The 18,156-nt window shown below is 34.1% G+C and overlaps 1 protein-coding gene across 11 annotated transcripts in view; it reads right to left on the bottom strand.

Annotated features, from left to right (window-relative positions):
* GAS2 (growth arrest specific 2) overlaps positions 1 to 18,156 on the bottom strand; it is a 159,753-nt gene that overhangs the window by 71,887 nt on the left and 69,710 nt on the right. For all 11 annotated transcript variants that reach the window (XM_059931277.1, XM_059931279.1, XM_059931280.1 and 8 more), the window contains one exon: positions 5,357 to 5,498. In XM_059931277.1, coding sequence (XP_059787260.1) covers positions 5,357 to 5,498 — 142 coding nt within the window. The remainder of the gene's footprint in view (positions 1 to 5,356; positions 5,499 to 18,156) is intronic.

Genomic DNA, 18,156 nt, shown 5'->3' with positions numbered 1-18,156 from the left:
TTCAAATCCTAGCTGGGTCACTGAGAAGCTGTTAATATTGGGCAAGTTATTTAATTCTCTTGGTCCTAACCTAGCATTTTCATTATAAAATGGTGGTTGTTGGGAGAGTAGATATGATAGCACATGTGCACTGCTAGGTTACCCTTACTGAGCATATAACTATTGTTATTTAATATTGTACAGTGAAAATTTGATTCTGGAAAAGCTAGAAGGCTCTCCCCTTTCCTAATTCAACCCTGACTCCATCAAATCCTTGATACTGGGAGACATCTAGTTCTCTCAATCAGATTCCATACTGTACTGTCCTCATTTACATTTTTTTCTGACATATGGGCAAATCGCTACATTTGGAAAGAGTTTCTGAGCTCAAACTCAGAATTAAGATGCTAATAAAGTACTTTATAAGAACAGGTGTCAAAAAATCCAAAGTCTAAAATAAATTGTTCCTGGGGAAGAAATAATGTGAATATAAATAACCCAGAGCTAATTTGGTATCCTGAAGTTGTTATTCTACATTAATATTAATAAAAGTAATATAACTTTTTTTCTACAGAAATACTCTTATAGTCCTCAATACAGACAACAACAACCACAAGGGATGATTTATCAAACACTGGAAGGTAGGCATAGATTCTTTTTCTGATGCAATATGTATAAAACAGAAAATGTTAATGTTTAAAAATCCACACACAATCCTTTTCACTTTTGTGCAACATCAGACCAATACTCTAGGTAGGTCAGTGCTTGACCAGTGTTCAATAGAACAAAGAATTGTATAAAACTACTCTTCAGAGTCATGCATCAAAAGAAGACAGTGCCACACAGCAAACACAAATACAGAAAATAAAAATAAAAAACAAATCACACACATTTGCATGCTAGCACAGCAGATAGCAAACCCTTTTCTTGATGAGTAGATTCTTTCTCAGAGAAATAGATGAAGAATAGTCACTGGCCTCCAAATCCTATAATCATCCAATAACATGATAATATTGACACAATTACAGCAAGCAAAAAAATGTGCGTTTTTCAAATATTCCCTCCCCCATCCTTTTATCTTTTTCCAACTTCCAGCTCACCGGAATGTACATAAGTAAAGCAAAATAAACAAAGCTCTGAGGAAAAAATTAAGCTAACTTAACAATTTCTAAATCAGTGGGCTAAAGTAAATTACAAATAATAAATCCTCCATGCAAGCGTATCACTAATTTAAGGAAATAGTTTCTACTTAAAATATCTTAGAAAAAAATCATATAGGAGCATCAATTTTAGGGCTCATAACTTAAAATTTTTTTTAAATTGAGAATAAGCCATAGATTTCTGGTCCTAATGTAAAACAGCCCTTATAATATACTGATGTATAAAATACACTGATGTATAATATACTGATGTCAATAAACCTCTATGCAACTTAGTTCAAATTATCTTAATATAAATAAAATTGTTCATGTTTCAGATTACATGCCATACCTGTTTACGGTCTAAAGTGTGTTAATAGAGAATTGAAGAAGAAAATGATATTACTTACAACCCAATTACTATTTATCTTACTTTCAGATTCTGAATATAGTATTTTATTGTTATTTACTAGATGTAAATGCTGAGACCTCATGTTCATATTATGTCATAATTTTCCCATATTCTTAAATAGTCTCAAAAATATTATGAATATTATTTTTGCTTGGTATCTATGAATGACTACAGTTTGTTTAAGCTACCACCAAATAGGTTCAGTTCATCCCCTTTTTTACTCTTATAAAAAATGTTTCAATGGACATTCTATTGCTTATCTCTACTTACTTCCTTCAAATAAACTTCTAGAAGTAGAACAACTTGATAAAAAGATATGAGCACTTCTTAGATCTTACATAATGTCAAATTGCCCTCCAAAGAAGGCATGCCAATGTCCAATTTTTTTTCAGCAATGCATAGAAGATCCCACTTTCCTCTATACTCAGCACTAAATATACAATTGCTAATCCTCGCTAATTTTTCATAGTTTTTATTTGCATTTGCCTTATTACTAAGGTGTCAAACATTTTTATCTCTGTTTTGGGCTTTTATAAGTCTTTTATGAATAAGCTGTTCATGATATCCATTTTTCTATTGTCTCACTTCTGAAACACTATTCTGAGATATTAGTAAACTTATAATCCAAGAACTGACATTTGACAGAGGAAAAATTCTCTCTCAAGAATGTCTTAGAAGATAAATGGAAGGTTACACTCTGTATGTGATCGCGTCATGTGGCATAGAAAGTTATCTGCCAAGAATCAAAATGACAAGCACGAGAGAAGCATATGGAATAAGATGCTGTCTATACTCCCTAGTTCATCCCTGGCATCCCTTCCCCACCCACTGAGATTTCTTGTCATTAGCTGTTGTGGAAAGGGAACAGATAGAGTGAGTCATGAATTAAGATCCTCCCACAAATAATCGTACAAAAAAAGCACTGCAACAGAGGGTAACGTATCAGTTGCCACAAAGATAAGAATGCTTTATGCAGGCGAAGACCTTTGAAGAGCTAAAGACAGAAGCCTCTTGATACACATTCAGTACAATGATCTACTTTATCATTCATTCAAACAGATTTTTCCCCTTCATCAGGGCATCTTGTCCTTTTATTTGCTGTTCAAAACACTAGGACACAAAGGATGCTCTTCATCTTGTGTGCTACTGAAATGAAATCTTGAGGTAGGGAAAAAAGAAAAAACCCTTGCCCTAAATTCCCTTTCAAAAGTGAAGTGTGAAAAGACATCAAGCAGAGTACACAGTATTATTGTTGCAAGAAAGTCAATTCTGCAAGTGCAGCGGCTCAATCACTTCCTCACCCACAAGTGAATAATAAGAAAAATCCAAGGAGAATGGGTCCCACTTGGGGAAATGGAATTTCTCATTGGCCTTCCTCCTGATTATCATTAACATCTATGGGCACAGCTGTTTCCTTTCTCTGAATAATCCTGAAGTCAATTCTATAGTATTGGCTCCCTTCTTCCATCTCCACAGGGCCTACTGTACATCACCTCATGCCCTATTCTGAGCAGTAGAAATTTCAAATTTATCTTTTCATTGAGTAGCAAACTAGAAAGCCTAACTATTTGATTTAGTTTGGTACTGAGAGGATTCAAAATTATTTTAAAAATTTATAGCCTTGAAAATTTGGTCTTATTAAACCTTCTTGGCTATGTAAATACATTTTAATTGCAAGGTATAAGTGAAGTTATACTGTAGAAGATAACCAGAATCAAAGATATTTTAACAAAATACTCAACAGTTATGACATATAAATTATCATGTATTTAATTTTTATATAAAAATTTCTTGTTTATAAAGTCAGCTTTTTTCAAACAGGGTGAAGAACTCGACCATCTAAAAATTCTTCATGACATAATTTTATATGCTACAGAGTATGTATTTATATACCAGGACCATTGTTACATAAGCTGCTTTATGCTTTATTGTTTCAAAATAAAATGTATTATTTATTACCTGAATGGGGTTTTAAAAAGCCATCCAAGCTTCTTGGAGTCCAACTGAAAGTTTTGTTAGTTCAATTAACAAAAGAACTTATGAATAGTAAGAAAATTGAGACAAGACCATATTTACATTCAGAGCTCCTAGTAATCCACTTGGCCTACAGTAGTCACTGAAAAAATGCTTTTTTTTTTTAATGCAAACCTGTGCGGTAAACAAATTAACAAAAAATAAAGCAGTTTCCCCATGTGGCAGCTCTTCAGCAATGCAGGGGCACTCCAGAATTTTAAATCATGATGTTATTTGTCCACACATAAAGAGTGTGCTTCTTGTGACTAAGATTTGATTTTTAAAAATTTATATATATATGTGTGTGTGTGTATGTGTGTGTGTGTGTGTGTAGACACACACACAGACATTTACTAGATCTTTCAAGGTTTTTTTTTCGCAACTCTTCCACGTGCATAAACCTATAAACATGAAAGTTAAAATCTATTTGTAAAATTACCACTGCACTGAAAAAGAATTATATCCATACATATCTTCCACCAACTTTTTTTACTTTGACGTGAGGAAATGGTAAGAACACTCAAAGCTCACATATACAATGAGCATTCATAGAGCACACTGCTGTATATAGTATGCTTCTGTGCAATTTTTCTGGTTAAATTTTTCTTTCAGGTATAAAGTGTTCTCCTAGTCTAAGTTCATGTTATTCTCTTCTCTGCTGGGAGACTTCTCAGAAATTTGATGACAGTATTTCCATATCACATCAACTCCTCTTAGTACAAATACAAGTTTCCTTAAGCACATAAAATGAGTAAGACTTTAGCTGCTATACCGTCAATTTCCTAGGTTCAGCAGGGGAATGCTGTTTTGTGAGGTCTCAGGGCAAAGTGTATTCTCATTGTTCAGAAGGCAATTTGTATACTTGTTCTCTCTGAAGGATGCTCAGCTTACCGTGATGTTAATATTTGTATTACGTGATTTTGTGAATTGATTTTTTAAAGCCTCAGGTAAAAGAACCAAAGCATTTTTCCCTACTAAATGTCTCCTTTCTTCACTTAGTTCCACTTTACTAGAACTGGATTTTAACTGCAATATTTTCCATAGTAGAGTTCTACTGGGGTAGATCTTATATCGAAGGTTTGAACATTTAAGGGTATCAAGTAATGTCAAAACACTGAATGGTCCAATGTATGTTTTCTCCCAAGGAAATACAAAGCTATGGTATGGAAGTGGATTTGCCAAAATTCAATTATAAAACAAAACAAAAACCCCACAATTATCTGGGTAGGCCTAGGCCCTAACATATCTGTCTCTTATTCCATCGTCTTCAATTATCCTAATCTCTTGCTTGTTTGCCTAATTTTTAACTAGCTAAAAAATAAGTTTCATTAACTAAAAATAAGCTTAACTAACGAAAAAAATCAGTTTCAAGAAAGATAGAGCTTATGAGAGATGGTGTTTTCATACTTTTGTAGAGGTGAAAAGACAAAAATGCTCTTGATGGAGGGCTGGAACATGTATAGCTACCCTTCTAGTCCAAGTAAGAGCCTGGTGGTAAAACTTAACCCTACATTTTCCAAATATCCCTCAATTTTGCATTGTATGTACTTATTTTTAAGCAGGAAAGGATTCTGCTACTTAACGTTCCTGTTATTATACGCACAAGGTGACCAAGATTAAGAGGGTGAATTTTTCTACCTTCAAAGACTCAAGTTTACAAAAAAACTGCAAGTTTACAACAAACTAAAATTTTTTTTTAAAGTTAACAAAGTGTGAAATGACATCACACAAAAAATGTTAGGCTTGAGAGTTATACAGACAAACAATAATTTTAATATTATATCAGCTAAAATTCTGAAGGAAATGTACATACCCAAACCTTCCGATTCAAACAGACATGTTTCATCTACCCCTAAATCTCGGCACCAGGATAAGAAGTTTGCTGTATTGTCTCTGGCAAAAAAGGATCCTGAGGGTGCACTGGCCTTGCATGGAATCTTCTTTAAGGGCAGATTCTGAAAAACAAAGAAATCTCACTCTGGTGGAATATCCGGCAGTCATCACAGTGACACATTAAGTGTACATTTATGTTTTCAACAAAACGCTTTGGTACAATCTTATGTCAATAAATAGGTTTGCAAAGAACTATAGGAAAGGACATGAAACTCAAATGAAACTTAGTTCTTAATTAAGAGACTAGGAAAATCTGTGCCTGTAAACATATACTTGCCTTTTTATTATCTAGAGGTAAACATGCATAAATCCCTTCCCTGGCTCAGATTGCCTCTTTTCTTTCTCTTCTACTATTTTTTTGGCCTTCTCTTTCATCTAAGTATTCTGTCAGTATTTCTCATAAAGTATGTATAAATGAATTTCTCACTTGTGAAAGAAGAATGAAACACAAATGCAGTATACGAATATAGATAAAATGTAACACACACACCTGCATTTTTATGTGTATACATACACACACACAATAAAAATTACAATAGAATTATAAAGTCAAAAGAGCAGCAGAATTGTCTAACATCCATAATTCTCTATCACCAATACTAAGAAAAGGAAATATTAAAAATTTTTATCTTTTAACAATAACATTTTACCATCATTCTTCTAGACTATTTCCTTTTAAACCATAGATTATTGCTCTCTTATGTAATATAAAAATAATTCTGGTTGGATTTCTGCTATCTGACCTTGAAACATGTTTACATTCTGCATCATTTCTCTTCCAGGATAAGAAAATGCTTAAGAAAAGGGAGTGTGTGAACCTGGATAGACTTTTCTATTATCAGCCTCATAAAATTTTAGCCCTGGAAATCTCCCTTACCATACCAAATGTTATAAAGAGTCGTGTGAGGTTTTTTCCTTTAATAGAATATAACCAGTATTCACGGCATTCCATGAAGTCACAGGATGTGATTCTTTGTGATGTCAAAGACTGAGCCAAGTATTTGGATGATCTGGGCTAAATAGAGCTTTGCCTCTGAGAGCAAAAAGATCAAGGGAGAAGCATTTTGTGATTTCAATTCACAGATAGGGTTATTTCCTCTATTCTCTGTGAACAAGAAAATATAAACAAAATGTTGTTGATTGTTGAGGTCATTTACAAAGATGGTTATAAAAAAATGAAATAGTGGTCTTGGTGTACTGGTGAAGCCTACTATCATCAATCTATTACGAGGGCTTTTCCTGTCCAGGGATTTTATGGCTACATAACTAAAATATTCAGTTACTACATCACTCAAAGACTGTGTCTGTCCAATAGCAAAGATCCATCTCTTTGTTGCTGACTGAATTTGTTTTAGGCTTAGACATAAAAAAATTTGTGCATGAATACACATATATTTATATATACATATAACAATACCTCTTAACCAATTTGGTTAAGTAGTGGTTTTCAAAGAAATGCTTTCCTATATGAATTGTAAAAAACAATAAGAAATAGCATAGTTTAATACCTCCTTTATAAAATATTCATGAACATCAGTCAATATTTACTAAAATTAAAATTCATATATCCCTAAATCTAGCAATTTACTCCTAAAAATATATCTTGCAAATATAATAGTATTATTACTTTAAAATATATGGACAGGTATATTTGTTGCAACACTGATTGAATAGGAAAAAAACAGACATAGAATGCGTCAAGAAAGGGCTGCTTGAATAATATATAGTATACAAATACAATGGAACTCTGTGCAATAATTTAAAAAGAATAAGATAAATATATATGTGTTGGACCATAAAAATGTGCAGTATATACTCTTAAGCAGAAACCAATAATTTGCAAACACATATGTACACTACAATTTCATTTTATGATGTGTGTGTGTGCACATACGTACTGGTGCATGTATATGTACATACACACACAATATAGATGGTCATATATAAAGTTAAGTTGCATATAAATATGTTGTATTATAAATATGAATATTGTATTTATTTATATAACATTAATTTAGGAAGAATTCAAGGAGGACATCCATCAGATGGATAGTAATTACCTTTGAGGAAGGTGATTGATGCATAGAGAATCATTTATATCTTATTTTACATAATTCCAAAATACGTAGTAGGATTTTGAGTGACTTTTACATTTTATCAATATTTTCCAATTAAATAATCAAATAAGGTAAATCATGTCAGCCAAAACAGAACAAAAAGATCTGCTGAAAAAAAGTCTTCAGGAGGTGACTGTAAAGCTTCTTTATGATGCAAATAGGAAAAGAACATAAACAGAGTCAAACACTAAGCCATTTTAAAATCTACCACCTCTGTTCCTGGGTGGGGAAAAAAACCTTGTGAAACCACTTCAAACTGGTGAATGAGTTTGCACACAGGAACTATAACCTAGGAACTATAAAATACTTGACATGTATAAGGGCATGCCAAAGGACATGAGGTGCATGGTTTTCATGGCAAAAAGGAATACAATATCCAGGTTGCACCAGAGAAGCTAGATTGATTTGACACTTAATCCATCAAGGGACATAGCTCATAGCTTGTAGAATCCAATATTCTTCCTGGCTGCATACCAACCAAAAATCGAAGGGTCAACAGTCTTCCCAAGGTTGCTGTGCGATTTATACATAAGAGTCTTAGAGCAGATGTCATATTTCACTTGAATTAAAGAACAAATGATTCGATAATATCAGTACTCAATACCTTTGGAACTTTAAATATTTTTTGACATATTTTACACAAAAATATTCATAAAGTTCCAAAAACCTTAGCAATTACTGTATATCTCTCCAAGTTCTGTTATTTTTAAAAAATTATTAATTTCTCTAGGTTCTCATGAAAATCCTAGGAAGAATGACAGCTCTGAATCTCTTCTTTAATATCACTAAATAAAATAAAAGCAAATTGATGTATTGAATAAAATCAGCTTTCACCTTGCCACAAAAATCTTGAAGAAGAGGTTTAGAATAGAGAGCTGTCTTGAGTAATTATGAGAGTGTCTACTTGAATAGCTAAAAAATTGACCACAGATAAGGAGAGGAATACTTCAGATGTAAAGAACTAGGGATTCAAAAGAGAACCTACACATATAGCTCATCTTCCATATTAGTTTTCCCTTTACTGCTTAACTCTCCAAAGAACTCCTATGGCATTTAAATTATATACCATCTCTAATGATTTACTCAGATGAGTTTTTCCAGACAATGCTGCTACATATTATATCCTCAGAACCTGATTGATGAATACATGAATGAATGGTTAGATTTGACCCCTCACACTAGATCATAATCAACGTGAGGGCAGCAGCAAATACTCTGCCTTAGAAATTTTACATCCCCAAGGGACATGTTTCCAGGGCCTTCAAAATTCACTAAATTTATAGCACACATAAAATGCTTCCCATAAATTAAGAAAAGTATAACTGAAAAATATAAGTAAAACCTTTGAACATTTTTTGAAAGTTACTGAATATGGAATGAGTTGAGAATAGTTGCCAAGCTGAGCTGAGATTGGGTAGAAATTTAGGCTCGCTTACTCACTAGCAAAAGTCATGCTACTGTCCTCCAGCCTCCATGGTATAGGTTTCAATATTTTGTGTCAGCAAAAGGAGAAATGACTACCAATAAAACATTAGAATCATGTACAAGTAGGATACATGTTAATTTTTCTTTCTTTTTTTTAAATTGAAATGTAGTTGATTTACAATATTGTTAGTTTCAAGTGATTCAGTTACCACACACACACACACACACACACACACACACACATATTCTTTTTCAGATTCTTTTCCCTTATAGGTTATTGCAAAATGCTGAGTATATCTCCCTATGCTATCCAGCAGGTTGGCTATCTACTCTATGTATAGCAGTGTGTATATGCTAATCGCAAATTCCCAATTCATCCCTCCCCCTCTTCCCCCCTGGTAATCACAGGTTTGTTTTCTATGTCTGTGGGTCTATTTCTGCCTTGCAAACAAGTTCATTTGTATTATTTCTTTTTAGATTTCATGTTAATTTTTCTAATATTGATAGTCTAATGTTTATCCTTTTATCTCTCAGTGGGATTAACCTAAGTTATATATTCTCAGCCTCTATATTAATACTTATGAATTGAATGATGAACATACAAGAGAATGGATGGTTTGAAATCTGAAAGTGTCCTCCCCATTCCCTCAAAGCAACAACCAAATTATGTTGAAATAAAAGGAAAGATTTTAAATTTACTTCTAAAATATTTTAATTCAATCCATTACCTCTTAGGTTAATCACCTGCTAGGGTTTGGAATTCAATTACCTGAGTTCAAACTCACCTGTGTCACCTTCTTGCTATGGTACTTTGGACAAATTACTTGATGTTTCTGTGCCTCACTCTCATCTTCTATTCAACGCACATAGAAAAAAAAAATGCATCTCATCGACTATGTGAGTGCAAATTAAATAATATAATTCAGGTGTAGAAGTAAGTGTTCAATAAAGTTATTATCACTGCCATCAATGCAAGTAAAAATATATTGAATTGCCTATGATTTCCTTCTCTCATATTTTCTTGAAAACATTTCATTTTTTTTTTCTGTTACAGGTACAAGAATTCAGAAAAAGATTGGCAAACAATTTATTTCTATCTTTGCCCTAAACTTGAACGTCACTTTTAAAATAGCTTCGCAATAGAACTTTCTGTGATAATAGAAATGTTCCATATCTGTGCTACCCATTATAGTAACCACTAGTGGCATGTGGCTATTGAGCATTTGAACTGTGGTGAGTGTGACTGGAGACTAATTTTTAAACTTTATTTCTTTTTAATCAGTTTGCACTTAAATAGCCACATGTGGCTTGTGGCTATCATATTAGACAGGGCATTCATAACAGGGAAAGTAAAGCCATTATTTGGGGGTGTAGAGAGTCCAATACTTGACCCCTTGACTACTTTGTCTCTAACTAAACTAATAGTGTCCCCATGTCTTTCAAGTCACCTCAAATCCAATAGTTCCCCTGGATATAGTTACTGAGATGCATAACTATGTTGGTCATTTAGAAAGAGTTTACTTATGTGCTGCAGAGTACAGCATGTGTATGTCCTAGTTATGGTGTTGTGGGTGTTACAGCTTCAGAAGGGCAGTAGTGACTAATTCTATTTATATTACTTAAAATAATCTACACCTAGAGAACCAGGATATTATTTATCATTATACTGCCACAGTGTCAAATACAGTGCTTCACACATAAGCAGTCCTGACTTCTTGTTTTCTGAATCTTATGGTAAATGGGGAAGGAATGAATTAACATTGTGAGTGCTTACCGTACTCTAGGCACACAAAACATATACTTTCAGATAGATTATCCTCTTTAATTCTCAAAAAATAATGCCATGAATTAGGTACATAATAGTATCTCCATTTTCCAAGATGAAAAAACTGAGCTCACACATAGTTGAAATCAAATCATTCAGTCTCTTATACCCGTACACTTCTAACTGCTCCATGAAAGCTCACCATTGCCTGGAATTTAATATATTTCAGCATTTGATTTATTTCCCAAGGTTTTAGCCAGGTAACATTACAATAAAGAAATACATATTATCTTTCACCTATTAAACCTAGAAAAAATGGAGAGAATGGCATCTTTAGTTCTCCATAGGCAGTGAACTGAAAATTTAATACTAGTAGTTTATTTTTTGTACTTTACTAGTAGTTTAAATAATCCATTCTTCACAAAAGTTTGAGATAAAATACTCCCCTTGATTACATCAAGTAGACATTTCAGCTATAAAACAGAAGAGATATATAAAAGAAGAAATGGAAATTGCCAGGAACTAATATCTTTCCTTTTCCAAAGGGTATATAGAATATACTTCCAAATATGCAGGCAATAAAGGCACTCTTTCCATGATGGAATCAATGTTTCCACTGTATCCTCTTGCTCCTTTCAGTTTTTCTATATATTTTATTGAAAAAAAAATCTCCCAATAAAATTATTTCATTGAACATTCACAGTACTAAGGTATCTGAAGAAAACCACCAAGTGGCTTTAGAAAGGATGAATATATATTCTTCAAGATCAAAATTACTGAAATTAAAAACAGGGGAAAAATTATTTCTGGTATCATCAACATCAACCTCTTCTGGGGACTCTGCAATAGACCACATGCCTCAGATAGAGTGAGCTATAATTTAGTACAGTAGTAACTGAACTCACTGACATTGAATTCAAAATCAACCTTTCCTATCTTTTCCTTCTCCAAGATACATTCCACTCTACAGAGAATTGGTCTTACAGCAAAATTTGGTAGAATCTTCATGCTGTAATAGCATAAGAATATTTACATAAATAAAAAAAACCATTATTAAAATAAGGTTTCTCACAGTAGAATTCTGGTACACCCTGTAAAATCATAAAGAAATTATTTAAATAATAAAGCTAGAAAATATGTTAAGTATTTTGAATTATCTGAAATTATTTCTGGTATAATATAAAATAATGTTGGAAATGAAGGTCTAGTATTAAACTTCAGGCTTAAAAGGTGAGATGGACAATAAAACATTGAGATGTAAATGAGTTGAAAACTTATGTCCAAACAATAACCTGCACACAGATAATTACAGCAGCTTTATTCATAATTGCCAAAACTTGGAAGCAACCAAGATGTCCTTCAGTAGGTGAATGGATAAATAAACTGCTATATATCCAGAAAATGGAATATTTTTCAGCACTGAAAAGAAATGAGTTATCAAGCCATGAAAAGACATAGTGGAATCTTAAATGTACATTACTGAGTGAAAGAAGCTAATTCTGGAAAAGATAAAACTATAGAGACAGTAAAATAATTAGGGATTTAGGAGGAGGGAGGTAGGAACAGGTGATTCATCATAAGATTCAGCACATAGGGTTTTTAGGGCAGTGAAACTATTCTGAATAATACTATAATGGCAGATATTTGTCATTATACATTTGTCAAACCCCATAAAATGTACAATACCAAGAGTGAACCCTAATGTAACTATGGACTTTGGGTGATAATGACATGTCAATGTAGTTTCATTGATTATAACAAATGTACCATTCTTCTGTACTCTCTGATCAATTTTGCTATGAACCTAAAACTATTCTAAAAATGAAATTCCATGAAAAAGTTATTATGTCATTGATAGTTATTTAAGAAGCACCAAATGCTTTACAAAGGAGAAAATATAGGAAGTTCAACAACAAATGCATTCTTTCATTTGTTTATATGAAACATATAAACATTTTTATATGCATTGTGCCTAATTTTACATATACATCCACATGGGAATCATTATCTAAATGCTGTGCTAGTATAAAAAGCTTCTGTTCTCCCAAGTAATGGTTTACATATGACTAGATAGAGATTAGCTTCAAAATTCCTAAACTCTAGTCATACACTTGAAAATTCAGTTAATTTGGTGAGGCTCTCTAAAAAAAAATTTTTTTTTTAAACAAGTGTTCTCTCTCTCTTTTTTAAAAAAAAATATTTGTTTATTTGGTTGCACCAGGTCTTAGTTGTGACAGGCGGGGCTCCTTAGTTACGGCATGTGAACTCTTAGTTGCAGCATGTATGTGGGATCTTAGTTCCCCGACCAGGGATCAAACCCACGTCCCCTGCACTGGGAGCGCAGTCTTAACCACTGCACAACCGGCGAAGTCCCTCTATACAAATTTTAAATAGAAATTTAATCTGATTCAATTTAACCAATTAAGTCACAACTCTACCCCAGTTCTAACAGTAGGTACTGGAGACAGACAAGGCCAAGGTTCATTTCTGGAGACCCTCAGTGTCTTTGAGAACAGACTTAAAAATCATGCTATTGTATGGTAAGAATTACAATAGAAGTTTAAGTATGTAAACAAAGTTTAAATTTAGTTCTTTGGAAAATTTAAGGGTGTGCCTTTAACTTTAGGGAGGGGCTGATTGAGGATCTTTATAAAAAAGCCTCACAAAGGAGCAACACTCTGCAAAGCTGAAGGATCTTAAGTGCTCACCAAGCATAAAAAATGAAGAGCAGTGCATTCCAGAAGAGGAAACATCTGACAGAGGCATGGGTGTTATGGATGAGTACAGAATGCATGTGGAGGAGAAAAAGAGGTCAGAAAAGTCAATTAGGCCAGGATCACAAAGGCTATTTCATGCCTAACAAGAATTACTAATATTGTAATGTAAACCAGGAGTCACAAACTCAAAGGCCCAGAAGAAGTCAGGCAGATTAATTAACAGAATAAAGTGGCTAGCACTAGAAGACTATAAGAAATGGTGGCAATTGTGGAAAACTAAAGAGCTCATGCTGTGTCCAGGAGGGGCAGCCATATTTATTTAGTTCTAACTCAATGTTTCCATAAAGAAGTGCAGTTCCAGTGTTGTTGGATCTTCCAGTTTCTCAGAAGAATTTGGAAATCTGGTTATTTTAATGTGAAAGTCCCCTGAGTTTGAACAATTGGATCTATAGGCAGCCCTATGTGGTTGTCAGTTTACAATCTCAGTGTTCATATGGGGAATAATTAAAAAAAATAACATTTTAAACTAAGAAGTAGTTTAAATTACATGCACACTTTGGAAAAATAACTAGGTCATTTGTTGTAGAAGGTGTGAAGGAATAAAAATTTTTTAGATAATTCTACAGAAGTAAAAACCAGTGACTTCTTTTTCTTCTGTCACTTCTTTTTTAATTTATTTTTTAATTGGAACACCTCTAAATCACAGCTATAGTAGTCAGACTTGAAAGAGTGAGGTTTGAATGGAAGGAAGAGAAACATTCTGTGAATATGAAAGATTTCTTAGAGAAAGCAAGTGTTGGATACCAGGTGTGACAGTCCCTCAGAGTCTCAACAAAATTAATGGTAACTGTTAATTAGTAATTAATTATAGGAACTCAAACAAATGATGATAATTGATGATAATTTAAAAAAATGTTTTGAGAATGTATGTCAGTTTTCTGTGACCTTTCTACAAATCAAGAAATTACCTTAAGGAAATAGTCAGGAAAATTCTTTTAAAATGTATCTTGAATTTTTCCTTTCCAACAACATTTTATACATTCTAAGGTGTAATAACTTATGATTACTGGCAGCAAATTTTGAGTTCACAGGGTCACTGATTCTAATATTTTAGTTAAAACTACTTTTTGGTACCCATCTGTATAATATCCAATAAAGAAAAGCATTTTCCAAGGTCCAAAGATTGCCTTATGGATGGATTCCAGGAAACTCAATTTATTTTAGTGGCTAACTGATTTCCAAACACTTTTTGAGCAGACTTTTTTTTTTGTAACTCCATGGGACTGCAGATTTGAGGCACCTTGTAAATGCCCATCAATTGACTAATGATAGCTCCATAGATGCTCAGTAGTTTGAAACACAGGGATGTTAAACTTTTAGTAATTCAGAGAAAAGGCTTAAGCCTTGAAACTGCAAATTGCTAGTAGTAAGGCGGTGACCAAGACTGGCTATTTAATCTATTTAACCTTTTGGAACCTCAGGTCCATCATTTGTAACTTGTTATGAGAATTAAATGTTTGGGAAGGTGCCTAATACCAATCCTAGACCATAGTTTATCTGCAATTAATGTTACTTTTTTTTCAGATACATGTCTACTTTCAGTCTATTTTCAAGAAATACCCTGATGAGAGTTGAAAAATAGTTACATCATCACATCTGTAATTACTATAATAAGCTCACAAATACATAGGAAAAAATAAAAGAGGTGCTTTATATTTATATGGTGATTTAATTCCAATTTGTTTTTATCCAGCCTCTCATTTTGTTCATCATGCTGTGCATTCATCTTCGTTCTCCATACTCTAATCACAGTGGACTTTTCGAAAGGCAAATTTAGCCTCCCAGTGCTTTGAGGATAAAGACAAAGCTCCTTATAATATGGCTTCCACAGGTTGTATTAGCCTGGTTCCTACCTACCGACCTAGCACCATGGTCCTTCACTGTCTTCTGTAGTCACACGAGCTTCTGTTCCCACTCCTGCATTCTCCCCATGCTCCCTCCCACCACACAGCCCTTACAGAGAACTGTCCTCTCTGCCCTTCCCATACCTCTTTGCCCAAATACCTCCCAATCCCAGATGACAGATCACTCACCCCAAAACACCACCCCTCAACACTTCTTTATAATTGTTTAAAATCCACAATATTCAAGGGCTCCTGCTGCCATGTTCCTGTGTGAGATTAACTGATTAGCAACTATCTCCCTCAGGACGGTTTAGTTCCATGAGGAATGGAACAGTGTCTGGTTTTGTTCACCATTTTATCCCCAGCACCTACTGAACAGTATTTACGGAATATTTGTTGGATAAATACAAGTCTGAGTGTAGCTAAGGCATATATTATGTCCAGCGAGGAGCAGCGGAATGGAGTGGTTACAAGCACAAACTTTGGAGCTAGACTGCCTGTGTTTGAATCCTGGATCTTGATTTACTAGTTATGTGACTTCAGGCACGTAAATCAACTTCACCTGTGAAATAATAATAGTGTCTACGTCATAGGGTTGCTGTGAGGGACGTATGAGTTTATATGAAAAGTTCCTGAAATAATGCCTGACATGTAGTAAGGTTTTCTGTTTTGTTTTGTTTTGTTTTCTCACAAAATCAACTGTTTATTGAGTTTTTTCTAAAATACTATACATTTAAAGAAACTCCTAAACTGAAAAGACTTGACAATTTTTGGTACATCTGTAGCAAAGGAATAAGGATTTCTGCTGGTAAGTTTTCATGACAAACAGACACACATCCATTTTCCAAGCAAGACATGAAGCTCACTGGAAACATTGAATAAAATGCATAGCTTGTGATGGCGGCAGCCATTTCTCCAATGTCTGAGTTACTCAAAATAAAGGCTTTCCCTCCCTCCCCTGCCCCGTGATTACAGTGTAACTTCCTGCCCCAGCACGTCTGCTCCCTGATGACTAAGGATGTTCAGAAGAGACCCTTGTGCTACAGAGTGAGACCCAGCTTTTGTTTGCTCACGAGGAATAAATATATGTTTGTTAGAAAACTGAAACAAAGAGAAGTTTTTAAAAAATGATATAAAATTCAGCCTGCAGCTTCAACGACCTGTTGGGGATTTTAATGATCACTGAAACACATTGGCAGTCTCAAAAATATTCCTCATTTCCATTTTCATACCTTGCCATCTGGGATAACTATCAAGTTATTATATTTCTCCCCCAAACAGAACTTCCTTCTCTTAGTTCTGTCCCCTCATAATCGTAGTTTTTCAAACTTCAAAAAGCATAGTATAGCTTTTATTCTTTCCTCACCTCTTCCTACTGTGGCCAATAAGTCACCAAACCAGCTCACTGTTATTTTCTAATAAATATGTATTGAAATGTCCTGCCCCTTTCAATGTAGTATTGACACTCTTACTTTAAATCCTTTAATATCTCATGTATGAACAAATGCAGAAACTTCACAAAATATTCTTCCTATCTTTAACCTCAGATCTTTCTAACACAATCTGCACATCACCATCATCTTAATCTTTCTAAATTTAATGGTTTCAGTCTCCAGCTCACTGCCTACGAAACAAGGATTCAAATGCTTAAGGCTTGCAGCTATCAACTTAATCTGTCCATCTACAAAAAGTTCTCCCCATATACTCTTCACATCAATCAAGTTGGTCTATTCACCATCCCTAGAATATCCTTACATGTTTCCAACTTCAATATTTGGTTCATTAACCACGAATTTACATTGTATTTGCTTTTTCTCTGTGTCCATCTATTTGCACCAGGTTTGGGCAATTCAAATTCTACTGCTTCCATGGAAACTTCTCTAAGCACTCCGACAAACTGACTTGTTTTCTGAGCCCCTATAGAATCTACTGTCTATATCAGTAGATGTCCATGTACAATGATGTGTTTCAATTGCTTAAGAGTTAAGTCTCCAGATGTTTGTGATTTAAAAAAAAAACAAAAAACTACTGATTTAACAGTTTAAAACTGAAAACCTTTTAAGGACTATGGCAATTAAGGCAGTCCCCCCGGCCCCTTACTCATTTGCTTATATTTTTTCTTGAGCAGAAATGAAAGGATTGGGGTGACAGGGAGCCCACAGCACCCATAACCCTTGGGCACCCATGGGGGTATATTGCACAGTATGTAGGAACCCATGATCTTTCCTCAGTCTGACGCTTCCCCTGCCTTTTCAGCTGTAAAATAAAGCACGATCATCTACCCATTTCTTCATGTACAAAATCCTGGACCAATCTCCCTAACCATTCTATCTAATTCATCACCAAATCCTGCCAAGCCTGCCAAGTGTATATCTCAAAACCATCTACTTGTTTCTAGTACTACTGCTACCATCCTAGGCTAAATTGTCATCATTTCTCACCTGACCTGGACAACAGCTTCCTAAGTGGGTCCTCAGTTCCATTTTCACCTTTCCTAATCCATTCTCTACACTGCTAATGTTATCTTTTCAAAAGATTTGATCATGTTCCTGTTCAATGGTATAATATTGTTCTTAAAATAGATGACAACATCCAACAAAACTTAGCTCTGGTCTCACCTCTTGATGCTCTAGTATTACATTTTAGTATCCAGACACTCATTTTCCTTTAGTTCCTCAAAGTCATCCTGCACCTCCACATTTGAGGGCTTTCATGTGTGCTATTTTCTGTTTCAAAACACTCAGTGTTCCCTCTCTACTTGGCTAATGCCCATTCCTACCTCAGAATTATAG

Source organism: Balaenoptera ricei, chromosome 8 (genome assembly GCF_028023285.1).
Source record: "Balaenoptera ricei isolate mBalRic1 chromosome 8, mBalRic1.hap2, whole genome shotgun sequence".
Taxonomy (NCBI): domain Eukaryota; kingdom Metazoa; phylum Chordata; class Mammalia; order Artiodactyla; family Balaenopteridae; genus Balaenoptera; species Balaenoptera ricei.
Note: the sequence above shows the minus strand (reverse complement) of the source record. Positions and strands in the feature narration are given on the sequence as shown.